Consider the following 18934-nt stretch of genomic DNA (forward strand, 5'->3'; position numbering starts at 1 on the left):
GGAGCAATTTGAGAGGGAACATAAACATTCACATTACCAAATACCTATCTACTCATCATTTTCTCAATATACAAATTTTGTTAATGTAATGATAATTATTAAGAATTATTAATTTCAAATATTTATTCTTCATATTATTCTTAATAAGTACCATTGAATATTGTTAACTATTAACAATGCTAACTATTAAGAAGGATGGATTCCAGGATGAGATAAACATGGATTTCAACCTTGGTTACATCAGTTATTACTTGTGTAAAACTGATCAAGTGCAGATTGCTCAATAGGGAAGTGGAGATTCACTCACCTATCTTTTTAAGGTTAGGGTTAAATAAATTAAATGCGCTTACCTAAAATATTTGTCAAGTAAAAACCCTCATATAAGTTGTGGCTATTTTTATTTACAATGACAACACAGTATCATTTTCATTATTTCTTTATGATTAGTGATCAGCATTGTTTAAACAGCATTTTCACAAACTTCCTTACTCTACCTTCACAGGCAAAATACCAAATGTTTAATAACTCTAAGCAGTCTTTTAAAAAGTAATTTTTGAAAGCCAAGATAAATAAACTGGAGATTTAAACTGAGTAACATATTTCAGGTAATATGAAGTTATTAATAAATTCTGTAAACCAGAATTTTTCAAAGGTACTGCTGATGGTCCACATTCACCAAAATTATCTGGTAGAATCTTTAAAAAATGAAAATTCATGGGTACTATCCTAAACTTACTAAATCTCCTTTAGTGATTATTTGACAACTAAAGTTTTATAAATTTGTTTTAAACAGGCTAGTGTGAACTTCTGACACAGCAACTTATAAATGAAATAAAATCATACTATATGTAGCAGTTATCTAGGCTATGTGTTTATGGTGTAATAAAATTTTTAAAAAATTTAAAAATAAATCCAACTACAAAGCACATGCAAAATAAACATTCCAGGAGAAGTACTAAGTATTGGCAAATATGAAATTATCAAAGAGAATAACTGTTCATATCTTAGTACCTTTGGGCTGCCATAAACAAAATACCATAGACTAGGTGACTTACAGACAGATTTATTTCTCACAGTCTTGCGGCTAGGATCAAGGCCCTGGCAGACTCTTCAGTCGAGAGCCACTTCCTGGTTCACAGATGAAGGTCTCCTTGCTCTTCTTAGTGGTCAAGGAGCAAGGTAAATCACTAGAACCTCCTTGATAGGGGCCCTAACCCCATTCAGGAGGCCTCCATCTTCATGACCCAATCAACTCCCAAAGACTCCTCCTTCAAATACCAGCACACTGGGGACTAGGCTTCAATATAAAAATTGAGGGGAGAACACAAACATTCAGCAGTAGCAGCTTATAATAAAGAAGTTTATTTTACATCCTAAATAAAAATTTACCTATTAAAAATAACCAGACCTAGTAAGAAATTTAACAGGATTATTTACCTATTTTTTCATAAATGGTTATTTTCAAAAAGCTATACAAAGCTAAAAACAGTCCTTTAAATAGTCAGTCACTAGAGACTACCAATTCAAGGTCTGGGGCTGTAACTAATTCCCAAATGGTTTTCTGAAGTGAGTTTTCATTACTTGAAAGGCTATGTGCATGCTCAGCTGCTCAGTCACGTCTGACTCTTTTGGACCCCATGGACTGCAGCCCTCCAGGCTTCTCTGTCCATGGGATTCTCCAGGCAAGAATACTGGAGCATAATGAAGACAATGGTATCATCAAGGCCTTCAGAAACATCCCTGGAATTACTCTGCTTAATGTAAGCAAGCTAAACATTTTGAAACTTGCTCCTGGTGGTCATGTGGGACGTTTCTGCATTTGGACTGAAAGTGCTTTCCGAAAGTTAGATGAGCTGTACGGCACTTGGCGTAAAGCAGCCTCCCTCAAGAGTAACTACAACCTCCCCATGCACAAGATGCTCAATACAGACCTTAGCAGAATCTTGAAAAGCCCAGAAATCCAAAGAGCACTCCGAGCACCACACAAGAAGATTCATCGCAGAGTCCTGAAGAAGAATCCACTGAAAAACCTGAGAATCATGTTGAAGCTTAACCCATATACAAAGACCATGCGCCGGAACACCATTCTTCGACAGGCCAAGAACCACAAAATCCGCATGGATAAGGCAGCAGCAGCACTAGAAGCCAAATCAGATCAGAAGGGGGTTTGAGGGCAAGAAGCCTGTGGTGGGAAACAAAGAAAAGAAGGCTGTTGGCGATAAGAAGCTGAAGAAGCCTGTGGTGGGAAAAAAGGCTGCAGGGACCAAGAAACCAGCAGCCGAGAAGAAGCCCACAGAAAAGAAACCCACCTCAGAGGAAAAGAAGGCTGCTGCATAAACTTAAATTTGTTTATTCCATAAATGCCAAATCATTTTGGACAGCTAATTTTGAATAAAGACCTGAACAAAGAGGCAATGAGAACATGAAAAAAAAAAAAAAGAATACTGGAGCAGGTTGCCATTTCCAACTCCAGGGGATCTGTCCAACTCAAGGATCGAACCCATGTCTCCTCTACCTCCTGGTGCAATTGGCAGGAGAATTCTTTATCATTGTGCCACCTAGGATCCCAGGAAGACCAGAATGGATCCTTCTTTTTCACTATGTGTTAGGCAGATTCTTTACTGTCTGAGCCACCAGGGAAGTCCCATTCTTTCACTACACCTCTACAAAATCCTCCCTCCATTAAAAAAAAATACGTGTGTGTGTGTGTGTGTGTGTGTGTGTCTAACAAATTAAACCCAAAAAAGTTTCTTTACTGCCTTAAGTCTTCTCTAAATGTTGACCCTTTAGGGTCATGTCATACTTTTATATAATCAGTTACTACAAACTATCATACCAAGTTTTTATATTGAATCTATATTTACTTGAACATGCCCTGAAAGTATATTTTTGTTTATGTTTTTAAACCCATGGAATTAGCTTGTTTTGGGTCATATATTGTTTTTCAGAAAGTTATTTAAAGCTTTTAAATACAGCATTAAGAAGAAAGTCCTAAATGTGATACCAAACCATTTCAAAGTTCTAACTGTGATACTAAAGTATTTCAAAGCCAAAGTAAGCATTTTTTTTTAGTAAAGTTCCAAAGCTTTTCCTTTATAAAAAAAGAGAAAACAAAACATATATTGATAATTGTGTAAATATAGAAAATATGCATCTATCACTACTTTTATCAAAAATTTTTTTAACTTTGTAGTGAACATCCAGTCACTTCATTCTTTGTTAAAAACTAGAAAATTCTTCAACTACCAGGAAGGAAGGACAAGTTCACCAAATATTTTTCCAAAATTCAACAACATTTATAAGGTTCAACTATAAAAAGGTTTGATATATTATCCCCAATATATAAAGGGAAAAAAACTATTAAAAGAATGAAAAGATTTAATTTCTTTTCCAAACAGGTATTTTTCCATGGAATGATGGTGGCTACTCAAATGATTCTCCCAAAAAATGTTAACTTCTTTCAATGAATTTCTATAAATAAAAGTATTATTCAATATTTATCAAATAGTATTATTCAAATATTATTCAAAATATATATTCTGTTTTTTTTCCTTTATTTTTTATTACTTGGAGGCTAATTACTTTACAATATTGTAGTGGTTTTTGCCATACATTGACATGAATCAGCCATGGATTTGCATGTGTCCCCATCCTGAACCCCCCTCCCACCTCCCCCCCCACCCCATCCCTCTGGGTCATCCCAGTGCACCAGCCCTGAGCACTTGTCTCATGCATCCAACCTGGGCTGGTGATCTGTTTCACACTTGATAATATACATGTTTTGATGCTGTTCTCTCTGAACATCCCACCCTCGCCTTCTCCCATAGAGTCCAAAAGTCTGTTCTATACATCTGTGTCTCTTTTTCTGTCTTGCATATAGGGTTATAGTTACTATCTTTCTAAATTCCATATATATGTGTTAGTATACTATATTGGTGTTTATCTTTCTGGCTTACTTCACTCTGTATAATGGGCTCCAGTTTCATCCATCTCATTAGAACTGATTCAAATGAATTCTTTTTAATGGCTGAGTAATATTCCATGGTGTACATGTACCACAGCTTCCTTATCCATTCGTCTGCTGATGGGCATCTAGGTTGCTTCCATGTCCTGGCTATTATGAACAGTGTTGCGATGAACATTGGGGTGTATGTGTCTCTTTCAGATCTGGTTTCCTCAGTGTGTATGCCAGGAGTGGGATTGCTGGGTCATATGCCAGTTCTATTTCCAGTTTTTTAAGGAATCTCCACACTGTTCTGCATAGTGGCTGTACTAGTTTGCATTCCCACCAACAGTGTAAGAGGGTTTCCCTTTTCTCCACACCCTCCTCAGCATTTATTGCTTGTAGACTTTTGGATAGCTAGGCCATTCTGACTGGCGTGTAATGCTACCTCGTTGTGGTTTTGATTTGCATTTCTCTGATAATGAGTGATGTTGAGCATCTTTTCATGTGTTTGTTAGCCATCTGTATGTCTTCTTTGGAGAAATGTCTGTTTAGATCTTTGGCCCATTTTTTTATTTGGTCATTTATTTTTCTGGAATTGAGCTGCAGGAGTTGCTTGTATATTTTTGAGATTAATCCTTTGTCTGTTGCTTCGTTTGCTATTATTTTCTCCCAATCTGAGGGCTGTCTTTTCACCTTGCTTATAGTCTCCTTTGTTGTTCAAAAGCTTTTAAGTTTAATTAGGTCCCATTTGTTTATTTTTGCTTTTATTTCCATTATTCTGGGAGGTGGGTCATAGAGGATCCTGCTGTGATTTATGTTGGAGAGTGTTTTGCCTATGTTCTCCTCTAGAGCTTTACAGTTTCTGGTCTTACAGTTATATCTATAATCCAGTTTATTTTTGTGTACGGTGTTAGAAAGTGTTCTAGTTTCATTCTGTTACAAGTGGTTGACCAGTTTTCCCAGCACCACTTGTTAAAGAGGTTGTCTTTTTTCCATTGTATATCCTTGCCTCCTTTGTCAAAGATAAGGTGTCCATAGGTACGTGGATTTATCTCTGGGCTTTCTATTCTGTTTCATTGATCTATATTTCTGTCTTTGTGCCAGTACCATCCTGTCTTGATGACTGTGGCTTTGTAGTAGAGCCTGAAGTCAGGCAGGGTGATTCCTCCAGTTCCTTTCTTCTTTCTCAAGATTGCTTTGGCTATTCGAGGTTTTTTGTTTTTCCATACAAACTGTGAAATTATTTGTTCTAGTTCTGTGAAAAATACCGTTGGTAGCTTGATAGGGATTGCATTGAATCTACAGATTGCTTTGGGTAGTATAGTCATCAAAATATATAAATATTTTAAAATTTTTCTTATAGTCTACAAATAAAACTAAAACAGATACCATCTAACCATAACTATGCTATTAAATTCTAATCTCCAAAATAATTTTTACCAGGTCCAAAAACAACAAGAGATTAAGTCTACTAGAAAAGATTTATTTTGCTGACAGATTATTCTGTTTGTTTCAACTTATATCCTTCAACTCACGTCGTTCTCACTTCCAGTCCACATTAAATAGCTATTTAAACTGCCAAATATTTTAAGATCTATAGATGGTTGGCTCAATAAACTCATCTCAGTATATTTCTGTTGTATCATAAAAATTCCAAAAGTCAACTAAAATAAAAATTGTTAAGTACAGGAAAACTGACTACATTTCATCTCAAGTATACACAAGTAAGAAATTAAGATGACTGTCCCCTTTCATTTGTGGGGAAGATGAATTAAGAAATTAAGTTTTATTATGCCTAATTAATCTATTGCTTATACTGCACTGACACATATCTTCTCTCTCCAAACTTCATTCCATTCCAAGTTTCAGTTTCTGGATTTTATCATTTATGACAGCTTACAACTCCCAGTGTTGCTTCAAGAGTGCTCAAATTGGGGAAGCAATTCTGGAATTAGATTAGAAAGCTCAGTTTTCTAAAATCAAACTGCAGCAAAACTTAATATCCCATAATAAAGCCTATATTCTTCCTTCTATGGAGTTAACAGTAATATATTTCACAATATACAAGAGCTTTAAACAATTCAGACATTATCTTGTTAATCTTCATCAATTTCTAAAAGCATCAGATACCCTGGAAGCCTTCAATCCTTTTTAGCTTCTTCTAGTAGTTTCTTAAAAAGATTACAATGTTATATGATGTACTACTAAATAAGAAACCTGTAAGATACAAACTACACCTTAATAATTTAAGAAGGCAACTCAAATGTATTAGCAGAGGGCTACCCTTTCCTTCTAGAAGATTCTAACTGTAAGCAATGGCTTCAATTAGTACAAAGAGGGGCTTCATGGTCCTTTCTCTTACATGGTGAAACAAATGCAATAAAGCTTCCATCTCTCTAAAGGGAAAGAACCACGCATTGAGCCTACCTTATTTGTCCAAACCACATCTCAAGGTAATTATTAATAAATAGTTGATAAAAGAAAAGCATTCTTTATAAAACACTCCAACTAATAAATTCCAAGGTAATAAGAATTAGAGTATCACCACTTTGCAACTCTGTAATAAAATGAAGATAAATTAGCAGACACCAAAACAAGGTCCAAGGAACCCCTGTGGGTCCCCAAAACCCTTTCAGAGAATCTGCAGAATGAAAAATATTCTACAATAACTGTTGTTGTTGTTCAGTTGTTAAGTTGTGTCCCACTCTTTGTGAACCCGTGGACTAGAGCATGCCAGGCTTCCCTGTTTTTCACAATCTCCCAGAGTTGGCTCAAACTCATGTCCACTGAGTCAGTGATGCTCTCTAACCATCTCGTCCTCTGCTGACCTCTTCTCCTTTTGCCTTCAATCTTTGTCAGCATCAGGGTCTTTCCAATGAGTCAGCTCTTCACATCAAGTGGCCAAAGTAGTGTAGGTTCAGCATCAGTCCTTCCAATGAATATTCAGTGCTGATCTCCTTTAGGATTGACTGATTTGATCTCATTGCAGACAGAGGCCTCTCCAGTCTTCTCCAGAACCACAATTCGAAACCATTAACTCTTCGGCACTCAGCCTTCTTTATGGTTCAACTCTCACACCCATACATGACTACTAGAAAAATGACAGCTTTAGACTATATTATTACAATGATACTAAGTATTATTACAATGATACTAAGATGTTACTCATCCTCCCCCCCACACACACACTCTCATGAGTGTACATGAAGTTTCCAGAGATTAAATGATAAGTAATATCATGACAGACTAAAGAATAAAGCAGACATGAGAATCCAGCTGTCTTCTTTTAAGCCAGACAATAAAGAGATTTACAAATATGTAAAATAAGACCATTCTTCTCACTAAGTTTCTGTTTCGGAAAATAGTTTTCAGAAAAATGTTTATTTAAACATACAGTGAGTTTATTATTGTTATTTTTAAAGAAGTAACAGACATTTCTAAATTTTTTTAGCTTTTTTTCTAATAAGGTAAACACCAACAGATATAATAACATTTACAATAAATGAATGTCCTTAAGGTTTTTAATAAGTTTTAAGAATATAAAAATTCAGTGGAAAAGCTGGCTTAAAACTTCACATTCCAAAAATGAAGATCATGGCACACAATTCCATCACTTCATGTCAAATACAAGGGGAAAAAATGGAAACAGTGAGAGACTTTATTTTCTTGGGTTCCAAAATCACTGTGGATGATGACTGCAGCCATGAAATTAAAAGACACTTGCACCTTGGAAAAAAAGCTGTGACAAACCTAGACAGTGTATTAAAAAGCAGAGACATAACTTGCCCACAAAGGTCCATCTCATCAAAGCTGTGGCTTTTGCAGTAGTCATGTATGGATGTGAGAGTTGGACTATAAAGAAAGCTGACCATCAAAGAATTGATGCTTTTGAACTGTTGTGTTGGACAAGACTCTTGAGAGCCCCGAGGACATCAAGGAGATCAAACCAGTCAATTCTAAAGGAAACCAACCCTGAATATTCACTGAAAGGATTGATACTATATCTGAAGCTCCGATAAATACTTTGGCCACCTGAGCAAAGAGTCAACTCACTGGAAAAGACCCTGATGCTGGGAAAGATTGAGGCCAGGAGTACAAAGGGGCGACAGAGGATGATATGGTTGGATGGCATCACTGACTCAATGGACATGAGTTTGAGCAAGCTCTAGGAGACAGTGAAGGACAGGGAAGCCTGGCTGCAGTCCATGGGGTCGCAAAGAGTTGGACACAACTGAATGACTGAACAACAACAAAGAATATAAAGGTATCCTGAAACTAAAAAGCTTGGGGACAGATGATCTAGGGAATTCATCAATACCTGCTAACATCACAGAAAAGGAGTTGACCAGGATTTTAATCCTCCTGGGAATACAAAGTACTACCTATTAAGTATTCTTGAGAAAATAATACTGAACATGAATCTGATCAAACATCTAGTTGAAATCAAAATCTACGTGTTTACAGGAAATACAAATTAAGAGGATTGTATTAAACACCACCATGTGGATGCAGTCAGCACAGGACAATCAGCTTTAATCAAACAATAAACTGCAAAAGAATAAAAGAGGAAGAATGTGAAGATTAAAAGAAATTTAAGAGGCACAACAACCAATTGCATTGAACTACAGATCTTATTTGGGCAAAATGTAAAAAACATGCATGAGATAATCATGGAAATCTGAACACTGGATATTTGATATTAAGGAATTATTATTTATACATAATAGTGGTATTGTGGTTATTATTAAAGAACTCTTATCTTTATAAATGTATACTGTTTACAATGAAATGGCATGATTCTACAATTGCCTCAAAATAATGGGAACTGGGGGAAATAGATGAAATAAGATTGCTCAAAGTTGAAAATTATTGACCTGGGTATTATATTTACACACAGGGTACATACTTATAATCAGTATTTCTTCCCATTAAGCTGCCTGTAATCCTGAACAGTATGTCTTTGGTTATTCCAGCATCTTATTTCTCAACTCTTCACCTCCAAGAGTATCAAACAAAACGCAAAAACAAAACAACACCTGGTAAGAATGAAGGTTATAGACAGGACAAATCAAAAGAGAAGGATCAGGATAGCACGCGGGGACTTCTCACTAGAAGGATACTGTCTCACAGACAAACACCAACATGCTTACACACACATGTTTCTAATTGTGTGCTATGGCCAAGGCCCTGAAATGAAGAAAAGGTCAAACCAAGCCATGGAATGGAAGGAATGGGCGCACGCTAAAAATTCACTCCTGTCCTTTTCTATTTCAGATATGGACTTTGATGAGTCTCCTTTACATTTTGCTCTCAAAGTCTTCAGTCCTAGAGGTGCTGAAAGACTAGTCCTAAAAGTTATTGGCTTGAGCTATATATAAGATTCCCCATCCAATGGAGGCTACATAAAGATCAAGGATATAAGACCAGTAATATTACACTGAGGGTTTCCTGCACTGATTTTAACAGAATTTTAAGTAACTTGCAGAATAGATTTATGAATCACACAAACCTCAAAACTTTCTCCACATGACAAGAGTAAGCCATACCATAGCCTAGGGTCATGTCTATTCTTCCAGTATCATCCAGGTTTCAAACACTTTGCCTTGTCATCAAGTCATATATCGTTATTATTGGTTTGAGAAATACATTCATCATAACCATAGAACTAAGGAACATATTTAAATAGCATCTCCCCATCCAATAATCACCTCAAATTAGGCTTCATTTGCAAGCCCTCCAAAAGAAGCAACTCTAACAATTATCTTGATAATCTATTGTTAGTTGAACTCTCAAATGCTCTTTAAAAAAAAAATTAGGTAATAAATGGAAAACTACAATGAAACTGTTGAATAACTTCAGTTCAGGCGCTCAGTCGTGTCCGACTCTTCGTGACGCCATGGGCTGCAGCATGTCAGGCTTTCCTGTCCATCACCAACTCCCAGAGTTTACTCAAACTCATCTCCATTGAGTCAGTGATGCCATCCAACCACCTCATCCTCTGTTGTCTCTTTCTCCTCCTGCCTTCAATCTTTCCCAACATCAGGGTCTTTTGAAATGAGTCAGTTCTTCGCATCAGGTGGTCAAAGTATTGGGAGTTTCAGCTTCAGCATCAGTCTTTCCAATGAACACCCAGGACTGATCTCCTTGAAGATGGACTGGTTGGATCTCCTTGCAGTCCAAGGGACTCTCAAAAGTCTTCTCCAACACCACAGTTCAAAAGCATCAATTCTGCCATTTTACGTTCGAGCCCAAGGCAATTCTAGAGGTTGTCCAGAATTAACGCTTCTTGTCCTAGTGTAATTATTGAAAGAGCCCCCTTTCAAGGTCAGAAGTGTTCCTGGTGGGGAACAAATCATACATTCTCTCCCTAGTTCTTCTCATTTGGGTTACAGATAGGGATGGGGGAAAGGAGGACGCAAACAGGCAAGGGGTGTTCTCTCTAATGGGTCTCTTGCTCAACTTCCGGTGGCATTTTGAATCTACAGACCCGTGGGGGCACCTACGACTGCATCTTTGCTGTTTTAACAACAACTGTGCTAATCGAAGTGGTTAAAGGCTCGTTTTTGAACTTCTCTCAATAAACTCTGAGAAAGGAACAGTGTTTCCTGAAACCATCAAGAAAGAAAATGTCGGTGACATTGCATACAGATGTAGGTGATATTAAAATAGAAGTCTTCTGTGAAAGGACACCCAAAACATGTGAAAATTTCTTGGCTCTTTGTGCCAGTAATTACTACAATGGCTGCATATTTCATAGAAATATCAAGGGTTTCATGGTTCAAACAGGAGATCCAACAGGTACCGGAAGGGGAGGTAACAGTATCTGGGGCAAGAAGTTTGGAGACGAATATAGTGAATATCTTAAGCACAATGTTAGAGGTGTTGTATCTACGGCTAATAATGGCGCAAATACTAATGGCTCTCAGTTTTTCATCACTTATGGGAAGCAGCCACATCTGGGCATGAAATACACAGTATTTGGCAAGGTGATAAATGGTCTGGAGACTCTAGATGAACTGGAGAAATTACCCGTAAATGAGAAGACATATCGACCTCTTAATGATGTACACATTAAGGACGTAACTATTCATGCCAACCCATTTGTTCAGTAGCTATAATAGACCTGGACAAATACTTGGCAAACTATTCAAGGAACACACCTATTATGGTTCACTCAGTTTTAATTATGTCAAAGATTGCAGCTTGTTTACAACTAAGATCTTCTGTGAGGTGCTGGTACTAAGAGGGGCCAAGCAGTGTTTAGTCCTATTTTTAGAGCATATTCTATGACTATTATCTAATGCATTTCTTTAATTAAAAAAAAAAACAAAACCTGTTTTAAAAAAAAAAAGCATCAATTCTTTGGTGCTCAGCTTTCTTTATAGTCCAACTCTCACATCCATACATGACCACTAGAAAAACCATAGCCTTGACTAGATGGAACTTTGTTGACAAAGTAATGTCTCTGTTTTTTAATATGCTGTCTAGGTTGGTCTTAACTTTCCTTCCAAGGAGTAAGCATCTTTTAATTTCATTGCTGCAGTCACCATCTGCAGTGACTTGGGAGCTCAAAAAAATAAAGTCAGTCACTGTTTCTCCATCTATTTGCCATGAAGTGATGGGACCAGGAGCCATGATCTTAGTTTTCTGACGGCTGAGCTTTAAGCCAACTTTTTCACTCTCCTCTTTCACTTTCATCAAGAGGCTCTTTAGTTCTTGTACACTTTCTGCCATAAGAGTGGTGTCATCTGCATATCTGAGGTGATTGATATTTCTCCCAGCAATCTTGATTCCAGCTTGTGCTTCCGCCAGCCCAGCGTTTCTCATCATGTACTCTGAATATAAGTTAAATAAGCAGGGTGACAATATACAGCCTTGATGTAATCCTTTTCCTATTTGGAACCAGTCTGTTGTTCCATGTCCAGTTCTAACTGTTGCTTCCTGACCTGCATACAGGTTTCTCAAGAGGCAGGTCAGGTGGTCTGGTATTCCCATCTCTTTCAGAATTTCCCACAGTTTACTGTGATCTACACAGTCAAAGGCTTTGGCATAGTCAATAAAGCAGAAATAGATGTTTTTCTGGAACTCTCTTGCTTTTTCGATGATCCAGCGGATGTTGGCAACTTGATTTCTGGTTCCTCTGCCTTTTCTAAAACCAGCTTGAACATCTGGAAGTTCATGGTTCATGTATTGCTGAAGCCTGGCTTGGAGAATTTTGAGCATTACTTTACTAGCGTGTGACTTGAGTGCAATTGTGCGGTAGTTTGAGCATTCTTTGGCATTGCCTTTCTTTGGGATTGGAATGAAAACTGACCTTTTCCAGTCCTGTGGTCACTGCTGAGTTTTCCAAATTTGCTGGCATATTGAGTGCAGCACTTTCACAGCACCATCTTTTAGGATTTGGAATAGCTCAACTGGAATTCCATCACCTCCACTAGCTTTGTTAGTAGTGATGTTTCCTAAGGCCCACTTGACTTCACATTCCAGGATGTCTGGCCCTAGGTGAGTGATCACACCATCGTGATTATCTGGGTCGTGAAGATCTTTTTTGTACAGTTCTTCTGTGTGTTCTTGCCATGTCTTCTTAATATCTTCTGCTTCTGTTAGGTCCGTACCATTTTTGTTCTTTATTGAGCCCATCTTTGCATGAAATGTTCCCTTGGTATCTCTAATTTTCTTGAAGAGATCTCTAGTCTTTCCCATTCTATTGTTTTGCTGACCTGCTGTTTTCTTGACTGAAAGAAGGCTTTCTTATCTCTCCTTGCTATTCTTTGGAACTCTGCATTCAAATCGGTATATCTTTCCTTTTCTCCTTTGCTTTTCGCTTCTCTTCTTTTCATAGCTATTTGTAAGGCCTCCTCAGACAGCCATTTTGCCTTTTTGCATTTCTTTTTCTTGGGGATGGTCTTGATTCCTGTCTCCTGTACAATGTCTCAAACCTCTGTCCATAGTTTATAAGGCTCTCTATCACATCTAGTCCCTTAAATCTATTTCTCATTTCCACTCTATAATCATTAAGGGATTTGATTTAGGTCATACCTGAATGGTCTAGTGGTTTTCCCCACTTTCTTCAATTTAAGTTTGAATTTGGCAATAAGGAGTTCATGATCTGAGTCACAGTCAGCTCCCAGTCTTGATTTTGCTGACTGTATAGAGCTTCTTCATCTTTGGCTGCAAATATCATCAACCTGATTTTGGTACTGATCACCTGGTGATGTCCATGTGTAGAGTCTTCTCTTTTGTTGTTGGAAGAGGGTGTTTGCTATGACCAGTGTGTTCTCTTGGCAAAACTATTAGCCTTTGCCCTACTTCTGTACTCCAAGGCCAAATTTGCCTGTTACTCCAGGTGTTTCTGGACTTCCTACTTTTGCATTCCAGTCCCCTCTAATGAAAAGGATATCTTTTTTGGGTGTGAGTTCTAAAAGGTCTTGTAGGTCTTCATAGAACCGTTCAACTTCAGCTTCTTCAGCATTACTGGTCGGGGCATAGACTTGGATTACCATGATATTGAATGGCTTGCCTTGTAAATCAACAGAGATCATTCCGTCATTTTTGAGATTGCATCCAAGTACTGCATTTCAGACTCTTTTGTTGACTATGAGGGCTACTCCATTTCTTCTAAGGGATTCTTGCCCACAGAAGTAGATATAATGGTCATCTGAGTTAAGTTCACCCATTCCAGTCCATTTTAGTTCTTTGATTCCTAAAATGTCAATGTTCACTCTTGCCATCTCCTGTTTGGCCACTTCCAATTTGCCTTGATTCGTGGACCTAACATTACATTCCAGGTTCCTATGCAGTATTGCTCTTTACAGCATCAGACCCTGCATTATCACCAGTCACATCCACAACTGGGTGTTGTTTTTGCTTTGGCTCCATCTCTTCATTTTTTTCTAGAATTATTTCTCCACTGACCTCCAGTAGCATATTGGGCATCTACCGACCTGGTGAGTTCATCTTTCAGTGTCCTATCTTTTTACCTTTTCACACTGTTCATGGGGTTCTCAAGACAAGAATACTGAAGTGATTTGTCATTCCTTTCTCCAGTGGACCACATTTTGTATAACTTATTCCTTAAATACCAGTTATTCTTTGATTTTAATGGATTACCTTTCTAAAAAAGGAATGCCAGTATTTTTAACCCACGGATGCATAAAAAGCTAAAGATAGGTGTTTGTTTTAAACAAGAAAGAAATAAAACTTGTTAATCATACTGCTTCATTCTTTGCACTAAAGCAAATTTGTTATTATTTTCCCCCATTTTAACAAAGTAAACAGTTTTAACAACAACTTTTTAAAAGCTTCCATATTTGATAGTATGTAACCAAAGTCTAAAAGAAAAATGCATGGAAAGTTAATAAATTACAAAGAGATCTTACTATTTTTAAAACTATTCTCAAAGATTACCAGGCAATCAGGTAATTTAAACTTAAAAAAATGAAACTATCATCCCGGTTAATGTAGTAAGAAAAGGAAGTGAAATGTATACAGATTGGGAAGGAAGAAATAATACTGTTCACAGATGACATGATCACCTATGTATAAAAACTGAAAGATGAAAGAATCATCAAAAAATCTCTAGAACTAATGATCGATTACAGCAAGGCTGCAGAATATATGCTTATTATTTTCAAAATCAATGAAAATATACCAGCAATGAACAAGTGGAATTTGAAATTAAAAACAAAATATATTTACATTAGCTCTCCCTAAAATGAAATATTTAGGTAAATTTAATGAAATACGTGCAACAGCTATATAAGGAAAACGATTCTGATGAAACGATACCAGAAGAACTAAATACAGACATTCTGTGTTCACGATTAGAAAAATCCAGCACTGTCAAGATTTCAGTTCTTTCCAACCTGATCTATGGATTCACCGAGAGCACAATCAAAAGGCCAGCAAGTGATTTTCATAGGTATTGACAAACTGATTCTCAAGTTTATATAGAGAGGCCAAAGACCCAGAGTAGTCAACACAATATTGAAGAAGATCAAAGCTGGAGAACTGACACGATACAACTTCAAGACTCAGTATAAAGCGATAGTAATCAAGACACTGTGGCACTAGTGAAAGAACAGGCCAACAGGAGAAATGAAACAGAGAGCCCAGAAATAGATCCGCATAAATACAGTTAACTGACAAAGGAGTAAAGATAAAATGGTCTGGAACAACTGGACATTCACGTGCAAAAGAAAGAATCAAGATTCAGACCTATACCATTCATAAAAATTAACTCAAAATGGATCACAAATCTAAACACAAAGCTTAAAATTATAAAGCGCATAGAAGACAACTCACATAGAAGAAAATCTAGATGACCTTGGGTCTAGCAATGATCTGTTTTTTTAATTTAATTTTTAAAATTATTTTTGGCTGCAGTGGATCTTAATTGCAGTGCTTAGGCTTTTTCTCTCTAGTTGCAGTGGGTGGGGCCTTCTCTAGCCATGGCAACTGGGCTTAGTTGCCCACAGGCACATGCGATCTTAGCTTCCTGACCAGGGATCAAACCTGGGTCCCCGGTAGTGGAAGCACAGATGCTTAACTACTGAACCACCAGGAAGTCCCTGGCGATGATGTTTTAGATACAACACCAGAGGAACAATCTATGAAGAGAAATAATTGATGAACTAGACATTAAAATTAAAACTTTCTGCTCTGCAAAAGACACTGTCAAGAGGACAAGAAGACAAATCACAATTTGAGAGAAAACATTTAGAAAAGACACATCTTAGGACCTCCCCGGCAGTCTAGTGGTTAAGACTTCCATGCTTCCACTGAAGGGAGCACAGGTTCCATCTCTGGTAGGGAACTAAGATCCTGCATGCCTTGCATGCCATGTGGCATGGCCAAAAAAAGACAAGTCTGAAAAAGGACTGTTATCCTAAATATACAAAGGACTCTAAAGCTCAGCAAAATAAACAAGTCAATTTAAAAATGGGCCAAAAAAAAAAAAAAAAAACACAAAAACAAAACAAAAACAAAAAAAATGGGCCAAAGACCTGTTAACAGACACTTCATCAGAAAGATACACAGATGGCAAACAAGCATATAAAAAGATGCTCCACATTATGAGTCATCAGGGAAATGTAAATTAAAACAAGGTACCATCACGTATCTATTAGAATAGCCAAAATCAGGAACAGTAACAACCCCAAATGCTGTTGAAGATACAGGGCAACAGAAACTTTTATTCATTGCTGATGGAAATAATACAGCCACTCTTAAAGATAAACGTTTGACAGTTTCTTAAAAAGCTAAACATAAAAAAAAAAAAAAAAGCTAAACATAGTCTTACCATATAATTTATCGATCATGCTTCTTGGTATTTATCCAAAGAAGCTGAAAACTATGTCCACACAAAACCCTGTACGTGGATGTTTATAACAGCTTTATTCATAACTGCCAAAACGCGGAAGCAACCAAGATATCTTTCAGTAGATGAATGGATAAATAAACCAGACAATGGACTATGATTCAGTGCTAAAAAAGATATGAGCTATCAAGTCATGAAAAGATATGGAAGAAACTTAAATGCATATTACTAAGCAAAAGAAGCCAATATGAAAAGACTACCTACTGCATGATAACTACTATATGATGTACTAAAAGGCAAACTATGGAGACAGGAGTAAGATCAGTGTTTGCCAGGGGTTAGAAGCAGATCTGCATAGGCAGAGCACAGATGATTTTTAGGGCAGTGGAACTACTCTGTACAGTACTATGTCGGTAGATATATATCTTTATACACTTGTCCAAACCCACAGAACTTACAACACCAAGAGTGAACCAGGATGTAAACCATGGACTTAGGGTGTCTGTGTAGGTTCATCAGCTCTTACAAATATACTGCTCTGGTAGGGAATGTTGATAATGGGGAAAGCTCTGCACATGGAGGGGGAGGAGATATGTGGGCAATCTCCACAATTCACACTCAAGTTTACTGTGACCCTAAGACCGCTCTTAAAAATAGACTATTGAAAAACAACAACAAATGAAACTATCAAATCTGTCCCTAGATTTGTCAAAATAAAACTAAATGGGCAAAATATTTTATCATTATCATGCCCATCTTATGTGATACTACTACAAATTTTTTTTCCTGAACAAAAAATTCCAATCAGTAACAATGAAACTCTTCATAGAAAAATGAGTGGGTTATAAAATGCTAAAAATATCTTCAACGCAGTTTCATTCTAAAAAATTCCACTTGACATTAAAAAAAAAAAGGTTTCCTGAGACACAAATGATGCAAAGGGAATAATTTACAGAATTGCAAAATAACAGCAATTACTGTAACTGACTCTTATGCCCACAAATTTCTTGGCAGGTATTTTCTAGTATTTGTTATCCTCAACTATTCACTGGAATGGGTAGCATTACCTACTGTAGTTCACAATAAAAAAGGGCTATCACCAACTGAACTCCAATTTCAAGTCAACTTCAAGATTTTGTGATTTTTAGAGGAAGAATCCAGGAGGAAGTATAATTTATAAATGAAATCATTTATTCAGAAATATCTACCTCATTCTCAATAAAGTCTTAATTATTCATTAGCAAGCAATGAGCTAAGAGTTGAGGACATTAAAATAAATGGCATATCAATGAAAGGTAAGGTTTAAAAAGGAAAACACCACATTCAAATACTTATTTCAGAACCAGGTATAGCTGAAAGCTGCTTTCTTTCTGCTCTGCTATTCTCTTTGCTAACTTGCTGTTGCTGCTGCGGCACTGGGCCCTCACTGCTGCAGGCAGGCCCCTCTGTCGCGGTGAAGGGCCCCTCACTGCAGTGGCAGGCTCCTCACTGCAGTGGCAGGCCCCTCTGTCGCGGTGTAGGGCCCCTCACTGCAGTGGCAGGCCCCTCACTGCAGTGGCAGGTCCCTCTGTCGCGGTGAAGGGCCCCTCACTGCAGTGGCAGGCCCCTCTGTCGCAGTGAAGGGCCCCTCACTGCAGTGGCTTCTCCTGCTGCAGGGCACGGGCTGCAGCAGTGCGGCATGTGGGCTCAGCAGCCGTGGTGCACAAGCTTAACCGCTCTATGACACAGAGAACTTTCCCCAACCAGGGATCAGACCCACGTCCCCTGCACTGGCAGGCAGATTCTTATCCACTGCACCATCAGCGAAGTCCTTTTAATCCTGGATTCAACAAAATGAAAATTTGAGGGATGTAATTAAAGTCCCTTTCTCTAATCATTTTACCACCTAAAATATTCCACCAAACTCAAGACTGAATCTCTTCTCTGGGAGAAGAATGTTGGATACATTTCATAAGCTGGAAACACAGGTCTTGTTCAATCTCTCAGTCGTGTCCGACTCTGCAACCCCATGGACTGCAGCACGCCAGGCCTCCGTGTCCTTCACCGTCTCCCAGAATTTGCTCAAACTCATGTCCATTGAGTTGGTGATGCCATCCAACCATCTCATCCTCTGTTGTTTCCTTCTCCTCTGCCTTCAAGCTTTGCCAGCATTAGAGACTTTTCAAATGAGTCAGTTCTTTGCATCAGATGGCCAAAGTATTGGAGATTCAGCTTCGCATCAGCCTTTCCAGTGAATATTCACAGTTCATTTCCTTTAGGATTGACTGGTTGGATCTCTTTGCAGTCCAAGAATCTTAAGAGTCTTCTCCAACACCACAGTTCAAAAGCATCAATTCTTCGATGCTCAGCCTTCTTTATGGTCTAACTCTCATATCCACACATGATTACTGGAAAAACCATAGCTTTGACTAGATGGACTTGTGTCGGCAAAGTGATGTCTCTGCTTTTTAATATGCTGTCTAAGTTGGTCAAAGCTTTATCTTCCAAGGAGCAAGTGCCTTTTAATTTCATGGCTGCAGTCACTGTCTGCAGTGATTTTGGAGCCCAATAAATAAAGTCTCTCACTATTTCCATTTTTTCCCCATCTATTTGCCATGAAGTGATGGGACTGGATGCCATGATCTTAGTTTTCTGAATGTTGAGTTTTAAGCCAGCTTTTCACTCTCCTC

At 37.7% G+C, this 18934-nt stretch overlaps 2 protein-coding genes and 1 pseudogene across 2 annotated transcripts in view; 2 read left to right on the forward strand and 1 right to left on the reverse strand.

Moving 5' to 3' along the window:
• PAWR (pro-apoptotic WT1 regulator) overlaps positions 1-18934 on the reverse strand; it is a 119565-nt gene that overhangs the window by 84009 nt on the left and 16622 nt on the right. The window lies entirely within an intron of this gene.
• On the forward strand, positions 1623-2442 carry LOC133043819 (large ribosomal subunit protein uL4-like; annotated as a pseudogene).
• On the forward strand, positions 8120-11801 carry LOC133041404 (peptidyl-prolyl cis-trans isomerase-like 3). The gene has a single exon (XM_061122008.1). It carries the CDS (start codon positions 10573-10575, stop codon positions 11056-11058), a length of 486 nt encoding a protein of 161 aa, XP_060977991.1. The 5' UTR covers positions 8120-10572; the 3' UTR covers positions 11059-11801.

The sequence above is a fragment of the Dama dama genome, chromosome 3 (genome assembly GCF_033118175.1).
Source record: "Dama dama isolate Ldn47 chromosome 3, ASM3311817v1, whole genome shotgun sequence".
In the NCBI taxonomy this organism is placed as follows: domain Eukaryota; kingdom Metazoa; phylum Chordata; class Mammalia; order Artiodactyla; family Cervidae; genus Dama; species Dama dama.

Coding starts and splice junctions, on each gene's coding strand:
- LOC133041404 (XM_061122008.1), top strand. CDS start 10,573: ATGTCGGTGACATTGCATACAGATGTAGGTGATATTAAAATAGAAGTC.